Genomic DNA, 19,053 nt, shown 5'->3' with positions numbered 1-19,053 from the left:
CGTGTGTGGTATTAGAATCAAGTGCAGCTGTGCCTGTGTCCCACTGCAGATCCAACTAAACTAGGACCCGACTTCTGTAGTTGGGATGCGGTGTCTGTTTTCTCACACTCCGTGCATGATCCTGAGCCTCTGCAGTTTGAAGCCAGGGGTGTGCCTTCTGAGGAATCCCAGAGCTTGAGTGCCATATGCTCACACTCAGTAGGCATCAGGTACTGACCAACCCTAGTAGCTTTCATTCTGCCACTCTGGGTTGAAGCCTCTGTTAGGTAACTAAATATTAGCAGGCTTGGATAACTTAGGTGCTGGACCCTTCCGTCATCATCTGTAGTCTATCAAACGAAGGGCAGGGGCTTCTGGGTACTGGTGGTCACAAGGTTGGAACCTGAGCCATGCTGCGGGAAGAAAAGTGACCTCCTAGGCTAATGTGACTCCCTGGAGAGGCTGAAGTAACTGTGAGGTGGGCTCCATGGAGCACTGATGTTTATGAAAAGCAGAGCCTTCTAGGAAGGAACAAAAAACATATCATTCCCTGACACACACCACCTAGCCTCCTCCTCCTGGAAGTCAGAGGCAGCCAATCCAAAGAGATATACCACCACAGACCACAACAAGGGCATCAGAGGGATGCTGTTGTTTTGTTCTGGGGATTAGAGAAATAACAGTAAACCTGTCTGGTGTGTAGGTGCAGGCACTGGTCTCTGGCTGTTGTCTGCTGTCCTTGATGATGCCTGCTTTGCAATAAATTCTGCCTTCTACACCGTGCTCTGTGGCTCATTGCTGACTTCTTTCACTGGAAATCACAAGGGTGAAAGATAGGGGGTCCACATGGAGATTCTGGCAATGACCCAAGAAATTATGAGAGTTACCGACATTTGCCATGTGCTTAAGAGAAGGCAGAGATGGTGCTAATGGTGTGCAGCTCCGTTAGGATGTCCTGACTTACAGCACAGGAAAGTCAGGTAACTTGCTGTTAGTCACACAGCAAAGCTAGCCTCCTGATCTAGTTCCCTCAGACTCCAGACTTTCCCGGTTCACAAAGAAGGGAGGACAGAGCCTCCACTTCAACAGTGAGCTACTGTGAGGCAGGGGGACTGAAAGTTTTCAAGGCTAGTCTGGGCAACATAGTGAGGACCCTTTTCAATGTAAAAAGTAGAAGAAGGAGGACGAGGAGGAGGAGCATGAGGAGGAGGAGCATGAGGAGGAGGAGGAGGAGGAGTGAGGGGGTGAGGTAGGGCAGCCCAGTGATAGAGCAGTTGCCTAATATGTACAAGGTCCTGGGTTCAAACTTCAGGACTGAAAGACAAGGGAGGGAAGAAAGGAGGAAGGGAGACAGGGCAGGGCAAGATGGATCACACTTGTCACCCAGCTTGATGACCGAGCTTGATCCTTGGGACCCGTGTGGTAGGAGCAGAGAACTGACTCCTTTAAGGTCTGTTCTCTGAGCTTCATGCATGGGCCATGGCATGGGCACACATGCACATGCACACAGAAGAAAGAAAGAGAAGGGAGGGAGGGAGGGAAGGGAAAAGGGAGGAAGGAAAGAGGGAAGGAAAGAGACAAGAGGAAGGGAAAGGGAGAAGCAGTAGAACGGAAGAGGACTGAGGACTGGCGTAAACGTGTCATGAAGCAGGACATGGAGCTGTTTCTCTCGTCTAACTCTGCCATGGATTTTTTGACTTTGATGGTGGACAGTGCATAAATACATACTGTGAAAGGGTAAAATCTAATGTGCTGCTCCACAGCTTTCATTCCCGATGGCTACTCTAACTGTACAGACATTCGTTGAGTTCTTTGAATCTGGTTGATTTTGATGTGTGATTTTTTTTGCATCTTTTTAATAATAAAGTTTAAAATTTTAAAAAAAGGTAATTAATGGCAAAAGGGAGAGTGAGGGCTAGGGATGTGGCTCAGTGGTAGAGTGCTTGCTTAGCATACATATATAAGACCCTAGGTCCAATCTCCAAAAGGAAGAAAGAAAACAGCAGCAAAAGTCTATATATCTAAGCTGGCTGTGGTCACACACACCTACAATGCTAGCACTCGGGAGACTGAGGACAGTCATGAGTTCGAGGTGGGCCTGGGCTCAAGAAGAATTAAAAAAAAAAAACAAAGCAAGGTTTCCTACTACTGTCATGTCTGATGCTCTCTTTGTAATGTACTAAATAAACCTGGGGGTGGGCAAGGGAGGAAGGGAAAATGGACAGAGAGAAGGGAAGGAGTAAGGATAAAAAGGCACTTGCTCACTTCCTGGGCATAAATCTTCATTCTCCTGTTACCCCTTGGCACACTGGGTCCTGGCCACGCACCGCTAAGCCATCTCAGAGAAAAGACAGATAAAAGACAAGAGGTCCTGGTGATTAGATAAAATCAGAGCCATTTATTACTAAAATTCTCCGTGTCCTCCTTCCCCCCTGCCCCCTCCCCCGCCCCTCGCCCGCCCCAAAGCAAGAGAATGTTCTTGGTTTTGAGTTTGGTGGTTGATGTTGTTAGAAACAGGTCTCATCTATGGAAAACTGCAATCCTTCTGGAGTGGAAGCCTCTGGTCCCTGGACAAGGATGAAGTTCAGTTCCACGCCCCGAAGTGGAACAGCCCTCGCTGCCCTCTGGCTCTGAGCCTCTGAGAGAGCCTGTAGAGCTCCATTGTGGCCCTGGCATCTTCCACAGAGTTGTGACCCAGCCAGCTGTCCTGCGGACACAGGGAGAGAGTGGGAGCTCAGTGGGGCTGCCTCCAAAGTCCTGCAACGGCTCAGTCTGTGAGAGTGTCCCTGAGAGCCCTGACTCAGGTGTGGGAGGGTGTCAGCGGGTGGCTGGAGCTGGGCAGGGCAGATATAGCAGGGAACTCCAGTGAGGGTGGGAAAGCAAGGTTGCTCAGATGCAGAAAGGCCATCAGCAAGTGGAGACCAGCAATCCTGATCATTTCTACAGTTAGGGTAAGATGGGAAGATGTCAGTGCCTGGCAAGCTGCATCCTCCATCCTCCCAAAAGGCTTGCCAAGACCTGGGAAACATGAAAAGGGGGAGCCACTAAAACAGAAGCTCTTTGAAGAGGGGGACAGGGCATGAGCTAGAACTAGGTTCTTTATACTTTCCATTGAGGAAGACATGGCTGCCACCTGCCACCCCTGTGCTAATCACTTAGCCCGTGGAACCTCTCTAAATTCCAGGAGCTACATCTGATCTGCCCCAGTTTTAGTGGTGGAGAAACCGAGGCTCAAGTACTGCAAATGTTATGGAGCAGGGGCTTATATCCAAGAAGCAAACTCCTTACAGTATCTTGCACTTTTTCCACTTTCCAGGCCTGGCCTGAAGTCTTGCCTGCAATGGACGCAGGGGGCTTTGTGGGCTTCTCAGGCCAGTTTCCCTGATGTCCCTCTGCCAAGGCGTCCTGCCACTCCTCCCAAGGGCTCCTTTCCCACCATGCTCTCTAGACTGGGTGTTAGGGACATCTGCGGGAGGCCCAGCTTAGGCAGGCTGCAGCATCCCATCCTGTGTTGTTGCTAAGCAGGTGGTTGTGGTGTCTCCCACATCCCAAGTGCTACTTGTTGTCCTAGGTGCCTCCAAAGACTTGCCCTATTGCCACCCTCACTTGACAGGAGAGGAAACTGAGGGCAGGTTTCTGAACTCTACAGCTTTGCTATGAGGCAGAAGCAGCAGGAGGCTGGAGCACCCTCTGCTGGTCAGCCTGGAGAAGTGGACAGTTCTAACCTTGATCCCAGTTTTGGTCCCCTCCTAGGGGCCTCAGGCGAGTCTCCAGCCTCTCTACACCTCTTTCCTCTTCTGTAACATGACCTGGACACACCTGCCTCACGAGGCATGAAAGTATATGCCCAAGGGCTGGGTACAGAGAGCCTTCCCTTCCTTATGAAGCTCACGCTCTTGTGGGGAAGGACCAGCACCTCTGACTGTGACAGCCCTGGGTCAGCTTTTGTTGAGGTGATCATCAGCAGGGTCACTGCCCTCAGGCAGGAGCTGGAGGCCAGCTTCTGAGAACTTCAGTGCAGGTGGGAGCTGCTGAAGAAGGTGAACCACAGATGGGAACAGAGATGGAGGGTCCTACAGGCCAGGCTCAAAGTGCCCAGGATGAGGCCTGAGCTGAGAGCCAGAGGGTAGAGGACAGGTGTACACACACACACACACACACTCTCTCTCTCTCTCTCTCTCTCTCTCTCTCTCTCTCTCTCTCTCTCTCTCATCACGCCAGATAACATCATGCCCCCAGGGTATATAAAAAGCCAGGACCGAGTAGCATAGGCCTTTAATCCCAGCACTCGGGAGGCAGAGGCAGGTGAATTGCTGTGAGTTTGAGTCCAGCCTGGTCTACAAAGTGAGTCCAGGACAGCCAAGGCTACACAGAGAAACCCTGTCTTGAAGAGCTGCCCCTTCCTCCCAAAAAAAAAGAAAAAAAGAAAAAAGAAAAAAGAAAAGCAAAGCCGGGACCATTATCATGGGTCAGGAGATCAACAGAGGCCATCCAGATTCAGGCCCACTCCTGCTTCTAACACAATTCCTGCAGGGGTGGGATGGGAATCCATGCCACTAGCTGCTCACCCAGCCAAATCATCTCTACACTATAGGCCCTGACTCATGCACCCCCTCCCAACCCCCTCCCTCCCTCTCTCCAGACCTCTGTGACACTGGTCCTGCAAATGGCGCTGGGCTCTATCTCCTATCCCACAGTCCACCACCATTCTCCCCATCCCCAGGACCCTGTCCCCACCCCTACCCCACCTCACCCCACTCTCACATTCCAGCTTAGCCTCAAACTTACTACGTAGCTGAAGGTGACTGTAAACTTCTCATCTTCCTGTTCTACCTCCCAAGGCCTAGAACTGCAGGTACGTGCCATGCTTGGGTTATGCGGCGCTGGGGGGCGGGGGGGGGGGATTGAACACGGGGCATGCTTGGAAAAGCATTCTAGAAACTGAGCTACATCCCCATTGTACTCCTATCTGGCAACGCTGGTGGTCTGCCCCATTCTACCAAGAGCTCCGTCCAGCAAGGGCATGCCGTGCTCACCTCCAGCATCTGACACACAGTAGGAGCACAGTGATTAGCTAGAGACGCTGGCCCTACACCTGCAATACCAGCATTCGGAAGGCCGAGGCAGAAGGATTGTGAATGGAAGGCTACAACAGCCAGACCACGCTGTAAGGAAACAACGGCTGACCGGGGGTGTAGTTCACGGGACAGTGCTTGCTCAGCCTGTTATGTTCAAGACCCTAGGTCAGATCCCCAATGCTGGAAAAATAAAAATAAAAACACAGTACAAGACAAAAAAGTAAGCCGGGCGGGGTGGCGCATACCTGCAATCCCAGCACTCAGGAGGCAGAGGCAGGTGGATATCTGCGAGTTAGAGGCCAATTTGGTCTATAAGCCAAGTCCAGGACAGCCAAGGCTACACAGAGGAACCCTGTCTCAAAACAAAACAAAACAAAACAAAAAACCAAAACAAAACAAAAACAAAAACAAAAAACAGCTGAGCTGAGGTGCTTGCACCTTTAATCCCAGCACTTGGAAGGCAGAAGCAGGTGGATCTCTCTAAGTTCGAGGCCAGCCTGGTCTATAGAGAGAGTTCCAGGACAACCAGGACTACACAAAGAAACCTTGTCTTAAAAAACAAAAGCAAAACGAAATAAAATTGTTGACTAGGAGGGCCTTGTGTAGTGTTTGTCCCTCATCCACAGCTTTCCTCTTGGGTGAGGGGGAGTCCTACCCCCATGTACTGAGGAGGTATCACCTTGGAGTAACATTGATTGATACATGACAGGCATGCCTAGCTGTCCGGCCCCACTATGGCATACCAGAGGTGCAGGCTTTCCATCACTTCCCTGGGGCTGCAGGGGTTAAGCCTCATGATGCACAGGGTTCAAAGCAAGAAGTCTGTACCAAGGAATCCCCTCTCCTTCCCTACCAATGCTCCTAGGAGCACCTCGCAAAGAGGCTTTCTGCAGTCCCTTCCTGGCCTCTGGAAGCCAAAGAGACACCACACATACAAGCATCCAGTCTCGCTGGAGGTGGGGGGGGGGGGGGCGGTGCACACATTTTTATCCCAGCACTTGGGAGGCAGAGGAAAGTGGATCTCTGTGAGTTCAAGGCCAGCCTGGTCTACAAAGTGAGTTTAGGACAGCCAAGGCTACACAGAGAGATCCTGTCTCGAAAAACATAAAAACAAACAAAAACAAGCATCTAGTCTCTTGGGAGTGGAGGGAAAAGTCTTGGGAGTGGGGGATCACAGGACTGCACTAGGATGTGCATCCTGGAGGGTGAGTCCCAGACCAGCCAGCTGCAGAGGCTCCTTATCTGAAACCAGCTTAGTGAGTGGGACTGACCTGCCTTGAGAGGAGGGGATGTGCAGAGGGGAGGGGAGAGGAGGGAGAGGAAGAGCCTCACTTTTAGGAACAAGGAAGGAGAGGGAGAACCAAGGGATAGAGTAGGGGACTGCTTGCTAGGAGGAGAAAAGGGAGGAGGAAGTGGAAGAGCAGGTTACCCCTCATCTGAGGGGGAGGAGAGAAGGGAGGAGGGGAGAAGAGAGAGACCAGAAGAGTAAGAGGCAGTTCCTCACCTGGATTCTCTTGTGTAGCAGGCGATCACTCAGCATCCGCAGGGACATGCGCTCATAGTGGTCCAGCTTGGCCTCACGCCCCAGCAGCCTGTCTGTGGACGTGTCATAGATGACGTATTTGCTCATGTCCTCCTTCAGTGCATCAAAGTCATGCTTCAGGTCGTGGCCCACCACCAGCTTGCCTTTCAGAAGCTGCAGGATCTGTCCGAGAAGACAGGTAGCTTCATACATGTCCATCCTGGGTGCTCCGGGTGGGGTGTCCCCCTTACCCACAGTCGTGGGGCTAGTTGGGGAGTAGGCAGTCCTGGAGTTGCTAGGTGACCATGGACATATCACCCTCCCTCACTGGAGGGAAGTGAGGTCCAGCGCCCTTCTCAAAGCAGTTGGAATCTGTGAGGGGCCCTACCCTGGACAGCTCCCGTGGCTCTTGGGAGAGCGACTGTGTAGACAAACAGCACACACATCATGTCCTTTAATTGTCTAGGCAACTCTGCTGCGGCATGGCAAGCAACGAGCCCCCAAAGGTGTCCACACCCCTTTGAGGAGAATCTGTGAACACAAACCTAGAAAGGGGGGCAGGCAGCTAAGGTGCATGTGGAACTTAAATCGTTAGCCAGTTGATGATGTGAAAATGGGAATTTGGGGCTGGGGCTATTGCTCAGTGGGAAAGGTTACTAGTAGATCCAGTCCCTAACCCTAGACATAGAGAAGGAGCGAGTTCCAGAACACATCCCCATTATCAAAGGGCCCTTAGTTTTGAAGGTCAGGGATTCTTTATAAGGAGAATTTGTGGGTTGCTAGTAGTTTTGAATATGGAGGAAGGACCCAGGCCAAGATGTGCCAGCAGCCTCCAGAAGCTGAGAAGGGAGCTTGAGGAGCCAGCTTTGCAGACTCCTTAGCTTTAGTCCCATAAGGCCCAGGTTGGACTTCTGAAATGGAAACCATTAAGATAATAAGTTCATGTTGTCTTAAAGCATTACGTTGACGGCTCTGTTCAGGGGGTACGAAAACTAGCTGTTGGGAGGGAGGCCTTGGCCTAACGGAAGTCTACCAAAGAGAACAATGGAAACACAGAGGTGAGAAATAATTTTCCCCAAAGTGTCTCTGACTATTTTAGATGTCCACAAATCCCTTCATAGCCTTCTTTAAAATTTGATAATTAAGGCTAGAGTTGTGGGTCAACTGGTAGAGGGCTTGCCTAGCATGTGAGGAGCTAGGTTTTATATCATATAAACCATGTGGCACATGCCCGGAACTCCAGAACTTGGGGGAAGTGGAGGCAGGAGAATCCGTTTCATAGTGAGATCAAAGCCAGCCTGAGCTACATGAGACCTGATCTCAGCACCAAGCAAACAAAGGAGGAGGCTGGGGAAACCCTGAAGAAAGGTCATGCACACAGATAACCTGAGAAAACCCAGTACAGCAGGCAAACAAACTTACACCGAACTCCTGCCCATTGGCCCTGACACATGGCCCCTACTGTCCAGCCCAGCTAGACTTCAGATGTACAAGTGTGGCAAATGCCACCAGTTTTGGGGGGCATTTGGGGGGTGCTTTGCTAGGCACCATCAGAGTACTGGGATGTCCACAGAGGGGTAGTAGCAGAGCCTGGCTGCTTGTCGCACAGCTGGATGAGCAAGCCTGACCCAGGCACGCAGTGGAGGCATGGGCAGCCCTTAGAGTGCTCAGTTCCTGTCCTACATGGACTTCTAAGCCTCCCATTGGCCTCTCTCCCACACCTTGGCACAGAGAGCATCAACATTCTTTAACTTGCCTGGAGACAAAATAGAGTGTCTCTCTCCCAGCCTGGGCTTCAAGGCGACTCTGCCTGCCTTCATCTTTCTTTGTATTCAACCAGCAGCTTAACCTGCATCCTGGGAGAGAGCCCATTAGCTGGCTAACACCGCTTCTCCTGGCGACATCAGAGAGCAGTTCTAGGCTTGCACTGCCATTCCCTTAAAAAGCTTGACGCAGGGGCTTTGTCCCATTATCTGGCTAACTGGTACCCAGATGCAGAGGCAGGCCCAGGTCTTGAGACAGGAGCCCAGGTACTGCTGGCCCTTTACTCACATGCTCTTTTCTATTTGGGTCCTGCGTCCTAGCATGTCCTAGGTGAGTCTCATTCAGAGCACGGGGATCCACTGCGGAGGCATGGGATCAAAATGCCAGGAGCCGGGGGGGGGGGGGCAGGGGGGGGCTTGGCAACCCTCTTCCTGGTTTGACTTCACTGGTCAGTTTGGGAAGCCTGCCTGGACCCTGTCAGCTTCTGGGATCCGGCTCCTTTGTCACTTTCCCCCACACTCAACCCTGCACTGGTTCCTGTATCTGGTCATTCGCTGTTGGACAGCAGCAGAAGTGGATGTGAAAGGAGACTGAAGAGGACCAAGTGCCCTCCTGTCATCTTCAGGAGTGGCCCAGTCTCCCCCTCTTTTCCTCTTGCCAGGTTCCCAGGTCACTCTGCCTTTCCTTCACAGTGCTATCCTGGGTCAATAGAAGAGTGAAGTTAAAAAAAAAAAAAAAAAAAAGAGTGACGTTGCCTCCCACACCTGGCAGGCCCCCTTCCCCTCCTGACTGAGCTCCACAGGGCCCTGCCAGGTGGGCAGGGGCCCAGCAGCACAAAGTGGCCCCAGCAAAGCCACAGGACAGGTTCCAGCTGACACCACTCCCTGACCACAAACTACTTCCCTCTGCCTTTGTACTAACTGATGAAAGCAAGAGAGAAACCTCTTAGATTTCCCAGAAATAGAAAGACATGAAGCTGCCAGGAAGGAGCCCTGAACCTGATGGCGGACAGGCAGCTCACCTGTATCTTTCCACAAGTCCCTGCCCTTCTTGGGCTCCTTGTTGCGGGGTTTGTAGGAGTCTCTGTAGGCCAGAGTTTCTCCCCTAGAGCACTATTGACATTTGAGGCCAAGACCTGCTGTGTCTTTGCTGTGTTACAGGCTGGAGGAGGCAATTGAACAGCATGCCTAGCCTTTATTTACATGCTGCTATTAGCAGCCCTGCTCCCTCCACAGCGACAACCAGAAATGTCTCTGGCAGCGCAGGGGTCAGTATGCGCAAAATCCTATCTCATTCAGAACCGGTGTTCCAGATGATGGGCAGACCTGGTGATTGTGGGAAGATACAGGACAAATGATTTACACTGTAAAAGCAATAGCATCGCACTACAAAATAGTAAAGGGAAAAAAGCAAGAGGAGGACAGGCCTGTAAGCCCAGCACTCAGGAAGTAGAGACAGGAGGAGCAGAAGTTCAAGGCTCTCTTGATCTACACAGTGAGTTTGAGGCCAGCCTGGGCTATATGAGGCCCTGTCTGGCAAGAAGAAAGTGGAGCTGGTCTCAGTGCCCTATGATGCTAGCATTCCTGGGAAGACCCAGGGGTCCCAGGATACCCCCATTGCCCTCCTGGCTACCACAGGCTAGCTTGCCATATGTGTGCACTGAGCCTATTCACCATTCCTGCTGGAAGCCTGGGGTTGAAGAGCTTTGGACAGATGACCTGCCTGGATCCCAGTTCTTGCAAGCCTTAGATGCCCCTGGAAGGTGCCACTGCCTATGGGTATAAGAAAGGGCTGGCAGCTTCTCTCATCTGGGAGACTCCAGTACATTTTGGGGCCCATCTGTCTTTAGAATTAAAACATTATAGACAAGGTTAGGGAAACCAGCTCAGTAAATGGCCCGATGCACAAGCATAAAGGACCTGAGTTCGGATCCCTAGAATCCACTTAGGAACTGGACACGTGTACACAGGTCTATATGACTAGTGCTGGGTGCTATGTGGATACAAGCAGGTCCCTAAACTTCAAATCCCATCCACCCTTTCTGAAACAATGTGCCTCAGGATCAAGAAGACCCTGTCTCAAAAACAAGGTGAGAAGAAATCAAGACAGACACCTTATGTTGACGTTCAACCTCCACACACATGTGTACACACAAACAAGTACACACAGACCGCACATACACACAATCATGGGCTATAGGTTTGGTTGCGCATGTTTGTTCCACCAGCTACTCAGGAAGCTGAGGCAGGAGGTTCAAAACTTCAAAGCCTGCCTGGTTAGAGTGAGTTCAAGGTCAGCCTGAGATTATATCTCAAAAAGCACACAGAACTCTGGGACGCGGCTCAGTGGTCCAGGGCTTCCTGGTGTGCACAGGGACCTGGTCCAATCCCAGCACCGCAGCATGACAAGCAACAAAATATGGCTGATGAGTGAGAGCCAGCTGTGTGGGTACCCTGTGCCAATGATATGGATGTTAAAAGGAACATCCAAACTGCCCCCACAAAAAGGGCAGGCCCACTGACTGGGTCTAAGATGGCAGTCTAGGCTCAGCTGTAGCTGGGTGGTAAATAAAAGGGTTGCTGGTGGATAAGCCAGAGCTCCTATACAGCACTCTTCAGGACCCTGTGAAAAGGGTTTCTGTCTGCCAAAGGGAGCCACTTTTATTATCTTCCCTTGCCTCTGGCAAAAGGCACATATGGCTCTGTATTGGCATACACCTGCAATTATATACCGAAGCTATGTAACCTCCAATGCTAATGCCCAAGCTCCTCCAGGCCCTACCAACATGTACCTATGGTGCATACTAAAGCTACCAGGCCAAACTTCTTTCTGCCTGCATCCCAGAGATAGCCTCAGAAGCTTGAATACATTTTCCTCTTTCACCCATGGAACAGTTCAGCTCAATGGTTTCACTGTGCCCTCCCTCACAGGGTTCAGGACATGAGCAAGGCCATGTTAAGGATATAAATGCTCGAGACTCATAGGAACGAAGAGGCTTTCCCAAGTCTGACTCAGGAGAATGGCAGGCCTCCTCTTATCCAACAGATGTTGATAATAGTTAAACCCTCAGTTAAAAAATAGCATGTACAGAAATGATCAACCACATCTTCCTCCTCCTGGATGACTATAGCCTGAGACTGGTCCCCTACAGAAACACCCTACCAAGATTAGCCAACCCGCCTCCTTGTTTCTGGGCTGATGATACATCTCCATCAGGGTCCAGGGGTTATCTCTTCCCACCTTTTTTGTATGTGTGTCTTCTCTATTCCCCATTAGTCCAGCCAGGTCAATCCCAAAGCCATGTAAGTCAATGGCACAGATGCTTCAGGGATCTTGGCTGACCCCAAGTTCTTGAAAGCCAAGGAGAGCTTGAGGCGTGGGCAGCTAGTATATAGGCAGCCTTCAAAAGGTTTTGGGCGGGACGAGGGCCAGGTTCCACTAGGAAGGGGTGGAGTGGGGCACGGGGATGTGAGATGGGGCACCTGACCCTTGTTCTGGGAGGTTGGGAAAGGTCAAGCTCAGGGATGGGGCTAGCTTCAGTTTCTAGGTATCTAGCCTGGGCTGTGATGGATGGAGAGTGTGCTGTGCCGGGCACTGTCGCTTACACTACACACTGACGCTGTATGGTGGAAGAGAACATTACTGCTCCAGCCCTGAGCAGCCCTGTGGCCTCCATCTGAAAAGTAGGAGTGAAGCCATTGGCTAGCTCCTTCTTGCTTCTACCAGAGTGAAGAAAGTGATGCAATTCTGCTTAGAGTATCTGTCTGGAGCACGGCACTTGACACACATGTATGAGTGCCTCCTCCTTATATCACAGGGCCTTCATGAGGGAGCTTGAAGAGGGTGACCATCAAGCCCGAGGACACAGAGCAGACAGGTGGCAGAGCCGGGAACGGATCCCAGGACAACATGCTTATTCTTGGCCCCTCTCCCAGGCTGCCTGTGTCCCATTGCAACTCACAAAGGGGTAGAGATGGCTAGAGGCAACTGGAACACAGAGATGACTTCATTGCTGACAGTCAGTTCTGCTCTTATGCCACACACATTCCCAGGGTACCGTCCAAGCCCAAAGCCCTCTACCCTTGGTAGGCATGGATGAAATGTATGGTTGGAGCTGTTTCATGGGCAGCAGGGAGCTGAGTGTCTGGGAGGTGTCTTCTTCCCAGTGAGAAAGTTAGTTTCTGAGTACCACTTGGGCTGGGCTAAGGTTGAGAGCTCAGGGAAGGAGAAGGAACATGGGGATAAAGCAGAAGAGAGGGAGGGAGGGAGGGAGGGAGGGAGGGAGGGAGGGAGGGAAGAAGAATATTCCCCAGTACCTATTAAATAGCCGCGATGTTGGGATTTTATGTCCACTCTCCAGCGCCCTGGGACACATGTCTGGGCATGTCTGTGGAGACCAGCCTCAGTTCCTGTGATGGGAACTCCCCCAAACCCCTGTGGGACCTGCCCAGAGGTGAAAGACCCTGGGGAAATTTCTACTTGAGTTTTGCTTTCCCTTTAATCATAAAAGAAACAAAAAGTTCTATCTGGAAGATATGACCACAAACAAGCTAAAGGGTAGGAACCCAGCTTGCCTTCAAGCTGAGCAGGGAGCCTGCTGTAGCCCAGAGCACTTAGTTGGGGAACAATAGCTCCTTTAGTCCAGGAATCTCAGGTCTCTGAGCCAGAACCAGCTTAGCCTCAGAAGCTCATCTCTCAGGCTCAGCAGAGCAGTTGTGGTATAAAAGAGAGGAAACTTTAGGTGGGATTCAGTTTACCCATCACAAGTCCAGAAAGTTGGACTAGACAGAAGCTCTGAAAGCAACTCCAGATGGGAGCCTAAGGTTCTCTATTGGTGGGAAACTGTTTCATTGGGCGCTGGCTGTGGGAGAGAGGCCCAGAGTTCTTCCCTCGAAAATGTGAGGAATTTCTCATGGTAGAGTCACAGGTCACAGACCCTACGGAAGGAGCTGAGGAAAGGACAGCTCCTAGTCCCTGGAACTCCTGCTGGCTGGATTTCTCACCTGTCACTTACCTCTAGCCTGGCTTCGGCAAATGGTGTGGCTCTCACCATGTGCTGAGGCATGATCCCGCTGACTCGGGTTCTGTAGTCCGTGATCTCTCCCTCAGGCCGGATGTACTTGTCATACAGGACTGTGCCATAATAGTTCACGATACTGCAGCGGGCAAGGCCACTCATCCTTTGGGACCCTAGCCCCACCATCTCACAGTCCAAGGCCACCACCTCTGGGCTGCGTGCCATGCTCCTTGGCAACCCTCAGCAAGTCCTGGAGGGTGGGGGAGAGGGGAGAGGGGAACCAGGGTGACATTTAAGAACCAACAAGCCTCCGGGAATCCTGGGCCATCACCCTGTGGGGACTACACCCTGAGCCCTACCCTTTATCTCCAATGCCACCTGGTAACAGTGGGAAGCTCTTATCCACCCTTCAGCTTTCTCTGGGCTGTAGGTCCCAGAGCTTGCCGGTCCTGTCTGGTTGTCCTACCACTAAGAAACCCCCTCCCACTGCCTCTCTGGTTGGGTGGCAGTGTGATACCTGCTCTCACTTGACTGTTTCAGTGGCCTGGGTTCTCTTCTGCCTCTCTTACCACTTCTCAGCTACTTCAGTCTCTTTAGGAAGTGACTCATCTCTAACTTGAGCCCTGTTTTAGTTTCAGTTTCTGGTTGCTTGCCCTCCCCCTCCCCCTCCCCCTCCCAGACGTGGTCTGTCAAATCCCACTCCTTTCTCCAACCCTGCCCCCACCTCCTCGAAGGAAAGCCTCCACATTCCTGGCATTCCTGAGGACTGCCCCAACCCCCTCACCTGGAGCCACCAGCTCCCCAAGTCCAGCAGGTGGCAGACACGTCATCTTCCTTCACCTGTAATCCTTAAGCGCCACCCCCCCCTCAAGCCCCCACACCACCATAGTCTGGGTGCCAAGGCTGCTGAACTCACCCAGAAGCCTCAGTTCCTAAATAAAACTGCCCTTTTTATACTTTTAATCTGACTTCGATTGGCTTATTTTGTCGGCAAAGATAGCCCATCCATTATCAAGGGAAGTTGGAAGATCGGGACAGTCCATGTAGGCTGGACTGCTCCATCTCTTCAAGGCAGGCAGGTGGGGGCCTGGGAGGCTGAGTCAGGGCTGGCTGTGTCAGGGCGTCCCTCCCCCCCTCCCCCTCCCCGCCCCTTTGGATGACGTGTCTGATGCGGATGGAGTGGATTGCAACATCTTTCTTTGCTTTTTCACCCTCCACCCAGAGAATAAACATCTCCGGGATTGGAGCCTGGGGAAATGTCCCACAACTTCTGGGATCTGCTGTCAGTGTGATATTCTGTGAGGTCTTCCGAGGGCAGAACAAACCCTAGCAGAAGCCATTAACTGGGAAGGGCAGGAGGGGGTTTGGATAGGAGGGGTCTAGTCCCTGGCCTCTGCCCCAGGGAAGGTGAAGAAGGCTCTGGGGAAACTCCCGGTGGCTTCTACAGGTTCAACAGTACCTCAGTGGGCTGAGACTACCTGGGAGAGTTTGACAAAAGGCAGCAGATCTTGAGACAGCCTCAAGCCAGACAACTCTTCCTACCGGGCTATTGTTTTCCTGGGCTGGAACTTAAAATTCTTAGAGTGCTACCTATTATTAGCTCACAAAGGAAAAATCCCACAGCGCCCTCACCCCCCCCCAAAATAGGACCAGCCCCATAGACTTTGTCTAAAACGACAGTCTAGGCTCAGCTCAAACTGGACAATAGTATTTCTGGCATATAAATCAAAGTTTGCACGCAGCGTTCCTCTGAAATCTGCCAGGTTTCTTCTGCCTGTCAGAATACACCTGTGGTTACATATGACAGCCCATACTAGCCTCCAGACTTTGGGTAGCCAGTCACTTGTACCTGTTCTACTTATCAGCTTTTCGAAGACATGTGAGCCGCCAAGCCCTTCTCACCTCCTGGACTCCTCCACTATGCTAGCTCCCAGGCTGTTCCAGCTCACTTTCTTTAAAACCAGCAGTCCCCCCCCTCCCCCCCCCGCCTCACTCCCTCCCCACAGCTTCTCTTGCTCTTCTCTTCTCTCTCTTCCCCCCTCCTATTTTTTTCTCTGCTCCTGAGAGATAGTCCTGGTTATGGCCAGCCTGCTTCTCTTCCTCTCTGCCTTGGACTTTTCTGGATGCCTCTGTCTATTCTCTTGGCTGCAATAAAAATCTTCCCCTTAACCATGGAGGCATTGCTTCAGCGGTCTCTTTACTGAGCCTGTTGCTTACACCTGTCAGGGAGGGAATGCTCAGTATTCTTTTGATAACAAACTAGGGACACTTGGATCAGAAGCAGGCTCGGCTTTCTGAGAGGAGTGCTCTTGCAGTACACGCCAGGGTGAGCGTCCAAGGGGGAGAGCCAGTCTTGCCTTACTGCCCAGGTCTATATAGAATGACAGACCTCAGTCTGATGTGACGTCACAAACACTTGCGGTTTGGAAAAGAACTTCCCAGATCTGTGGTTCCTTTGCCAACCCAGATGTCTGACTTTAACAGACTCGAAAAAAAATCAAGAGTTAGTGTCGGGCGTGTAGTTCAGCTTGATGGAGTGTTTGCTAGGCATGCAGAAACCCCCAGGCTCGATGTATTAACTGGGTGTAGTGGGTTAGCATGTAATCCTGACACCCGACAGAAGGAGATCAAGAGTTCAAAGTCATATTTAGCCACACAGGAAGTTCAAGATCAATTTGGACTACTTTTGAGAAGCTGCCTTTAAACAAAACAAGACAAAGAACAAAACAGTTCATCTGCCCCACTGCTCCTTGGCGTCTCCTTCACCCTCTAACTATGCTGTCTTCTAGTTTAAACCCAAGCCTTGGCCTTACTCCGGGGCTTTACGTGCTGACTCTTCCCAGGCCCGCAGGTCTCACCTGAATCCTTTGGATGATGTGAACCATCTCCCCAGTGCCAGGACTAGCGACCAGACTCCAGTGGTTCCCAAACTGTCTTAATGCTGTGACCCTTCAGTACAGCTTCCCCGTGTTGTGGTGACCCCAACTATAAAACAGTTTGTGTTGCTACTTCATAACTGTGATTTTGCTGTTATGAGCTGTAATGTAACTATCTGATGTGCAGGAGATCTGGTATGTGACCCGTGTGAGGGTCGCTCACCATGACCCACCGGCTGAGAAACACTGGACTCGAGGAACTGGTAAGGTTCCTATTCTAGGCTGGAGCCCTGCAGTGCTACACGTGTGCTCATGTCTCAGGGTTTGGCCTCTGCTGCCCTAGTTCAAGAACTGCTTTTCTGGGAGAAAGAAAAAAAAATGTTTACCTCTTCCTTAAAAGATCCCAACAAGCCAAGGAATAACTCCACCAGAGTGCAACTTTGGGATCAATGAATTTATTGGGCTTACTTATAGAGCGTGGGTAAGAGGCTACTCACGGAAGCCTGGAAGAACGTCAAGACGAACACAAGCAGAACTCTTCACCCTGTGTGGACGATCCCTGTGATCTTCCCCAGTTCACGCAATTTACTACTGCCCGAGACCCCAGGCCCCATGCATTAGGGCTGAATTGCATACAAATGATTAAGGGAGCAGCTGAATGCTCAGAGGAGGGCCCAGTGGCCCTCCCTAGCCCCTCCCAGTGGGAGGAGCTATCAACAGTCAACAAGCATAACTGTAAGCAGGTACAGCTGATCCATATAGAGGGTATTTTGTTTGAAGGACAGGTTCTATCTACATCTGCCAACATTCTGGAAAACTCCTTCCCTACATCATCGGCTTGGCAGCCCCACCCCCTCCAGGCCTCTCTAATTGTAGGACCCATCCTCTTCTAACCCCGTTGATCAGGCAGCCCCCAGCCCTACCCTTTTCTATAGACTGAGCAGTCGTGAGTACTGTGCAGTTTGCTCTCTTGTGGTTTCCCCACAGAGCTGGGCCTCAGTTCCCAGAACCCTGCCTAAATTAGGCTGGCCTTTTGTCCAAGTATACAGTGAGTTCTGTTGGACCCAGGAACTGGTGGTGATTAGCCCTAAAGGAGGAAAGGAAGCCCTAATCCCAGCCAGTTAGTGGGGGTTTCTATTTCCAAAGACACCTGACAGCATCAAACGGTAAGGCAAGCCCGAAAGCCTTGATCAGGTGACAGCAGGAGAGTCATTCAGAGCAAACTTAGCCTTCCAAGGTTGCATCCCATGAGCTGTTCACTCATCATGACTGTAGCTGACAGGAAGCTGCTGCTGGATGGCTCTCTAATCCCCACTGAGTCCTGATCATGCACTTAATAAACAGTCTGTGCCATGGCTCTGGAATGACGTGTTTCCCAAAGGTTCCTGGTCTAGGGGCTCAGTTCCCAGTGCTGTTGAATTAAGTGGGGCCTGATAGAGGGAACGAGAGGGTGACTGATACACACCATCTTCATGAATGCACTGTCTCTTAGAAGTTCCAGGTCTTTGTGATCTGTACTTGGTGTTGTGCTGGTGGGCTGTGAGCCGTTTCAAGGCCGAGCCCTCTACCACCCCTGTCTTGCCATGTGGTGCTTTCCATAATCACATCACCCACCATAGGGTTCTCTTGCAGGATGAATGGCAAGATGTGGTATGCCCCACGAGGAGCAGATTCTATTAAGAGGTTAGATTAGCTTGGCCTCCCTCTGCCGTATACAGGAGCATACACTGAAGGAATTAGGATGGTGTGGCATAATGAAAAGAAGAGTAAGGTATCAGGACCTTCCCTTTGGAGAGTAAATGAGAACAGGTCCATATTGTAAGACTAAAGCACATAGGAATGCAACTAGTAAACAGCTCAATGCTTGTTATGTTACATGGTACAAACACTGCACCACGGCCCTTGTAGACTGAAAATTGCTGTCATGGGTGTGTTTCTCCAGAACTGCTGTCTGGCGCCTCCTGACCACAAGGCTGAGAGCATGGAGGAGGAAACCAGGTAAAGGCTCACCTAGTGGGGTTGCTGAGTCTCAGAGAACATGGGAACTTGGATGCTTGCTGAACTTACTGCTTTTGCTTGAAAGAAAAATACTGTAATAAAGTTGATTACCTTTCATCCTGGGTGTTGAAAATAGTGCTAAAATAGGTTTAAAACAATCTGTGAAAACATCAATACAACTCTTGGAATCATTAAATCTGCTTTCAACATTACCTGTGATTAAGCTACTATGCAAATACAGAATATAAAAGGTGGGGAGCTTCTTCAATAAACGCAGCTGTCCTGATTCACCCCCAGATGGGTGTCGGTATCCTTCCCTCGCCCACCCCACACCTCTTCCTTGGGACCTCAGCCCTGATGGGCTAGACTCCAGCACTTGCCCAAGCAGCTAAACACAGAACCATCACATGACCCAGCAATTCCCCAACTGGGAATCTATCTAAATGACTTGAAAGCAGGTTAACAGATATCTGCATGCCCTGTTCATGGCTACTTTATTCACAATAGCCAAGAGGGGCAGTGACCCAAGGAGTGTTGTGCAAAGGTGTATGTTATAAGCACACAAAGGGCTCTTATTCCTAAAGGGCAGAGTCTGACAGGAATGACAGTATGTGCTTACAGTGCCAGCAGTGCATGGTCTGAGGCAGGACTGCCCGAGCTCCATGAGGAGTTACAGGCAGCTGGGCTCTATCATGAGATCCGGCTCTAACAGCACACAAAAATCCCCCAAACACAGCTTTGGGGAGAGACCAAATTAAACAGTATGCTATGTAATAGGAAACTCCAACAGAAGTCAGAACCTGCTGTAGAGTTGATGTA

At 51.0% G+C, this 19,053-nt stretch overlaps 1 protein-coding gene across 1 annotated transcript; it reads right to left on the bottom strand.

Moving 5' to 3' along the window:
• Window positions 1-2,357: 2,357 nt before the first annotated feature.
• ISG20 (interferon stimulated exonuclease gene 20) lies at window positions 2,358-19,017 on the bottom strand. The gene is given in 7 exon segments (XM_084773613.1): window positions 2,358-2,791; window positions 2,794-2,938; window positions 2,940-2,975; window positions 2,977-2,997; window positions 6,562-6,762; window positions 13,358-13,610; window positions 16,734-19,017. Coding segments are annotated over 6 exon segments (936 nt in total). The 5' UTR covers window positions 13,586-13,610; window positions 16,734-19,017; the 3' UTR covers window positions 2,358-2,486.
• Window positions 19,018-19,053: the final 36 nt, after the last annotated feature.

This window comes from Acomys minous (genome assembly GCF_964271855.1).
Source record: "Acomys minous genome assembly, chromosome: 2".
Classification (NCBI taxonomy): Eukaryota; Metazoa; Chordata; class Mammalia; order Rodentia; family Muridae; genus Acomys; species Acomys minous.
The sequence above is the reverse complement of the archived record's forward strand: the minus strand, read 5'-3'. Positions and strand labels throughout refer to the sequence as shown.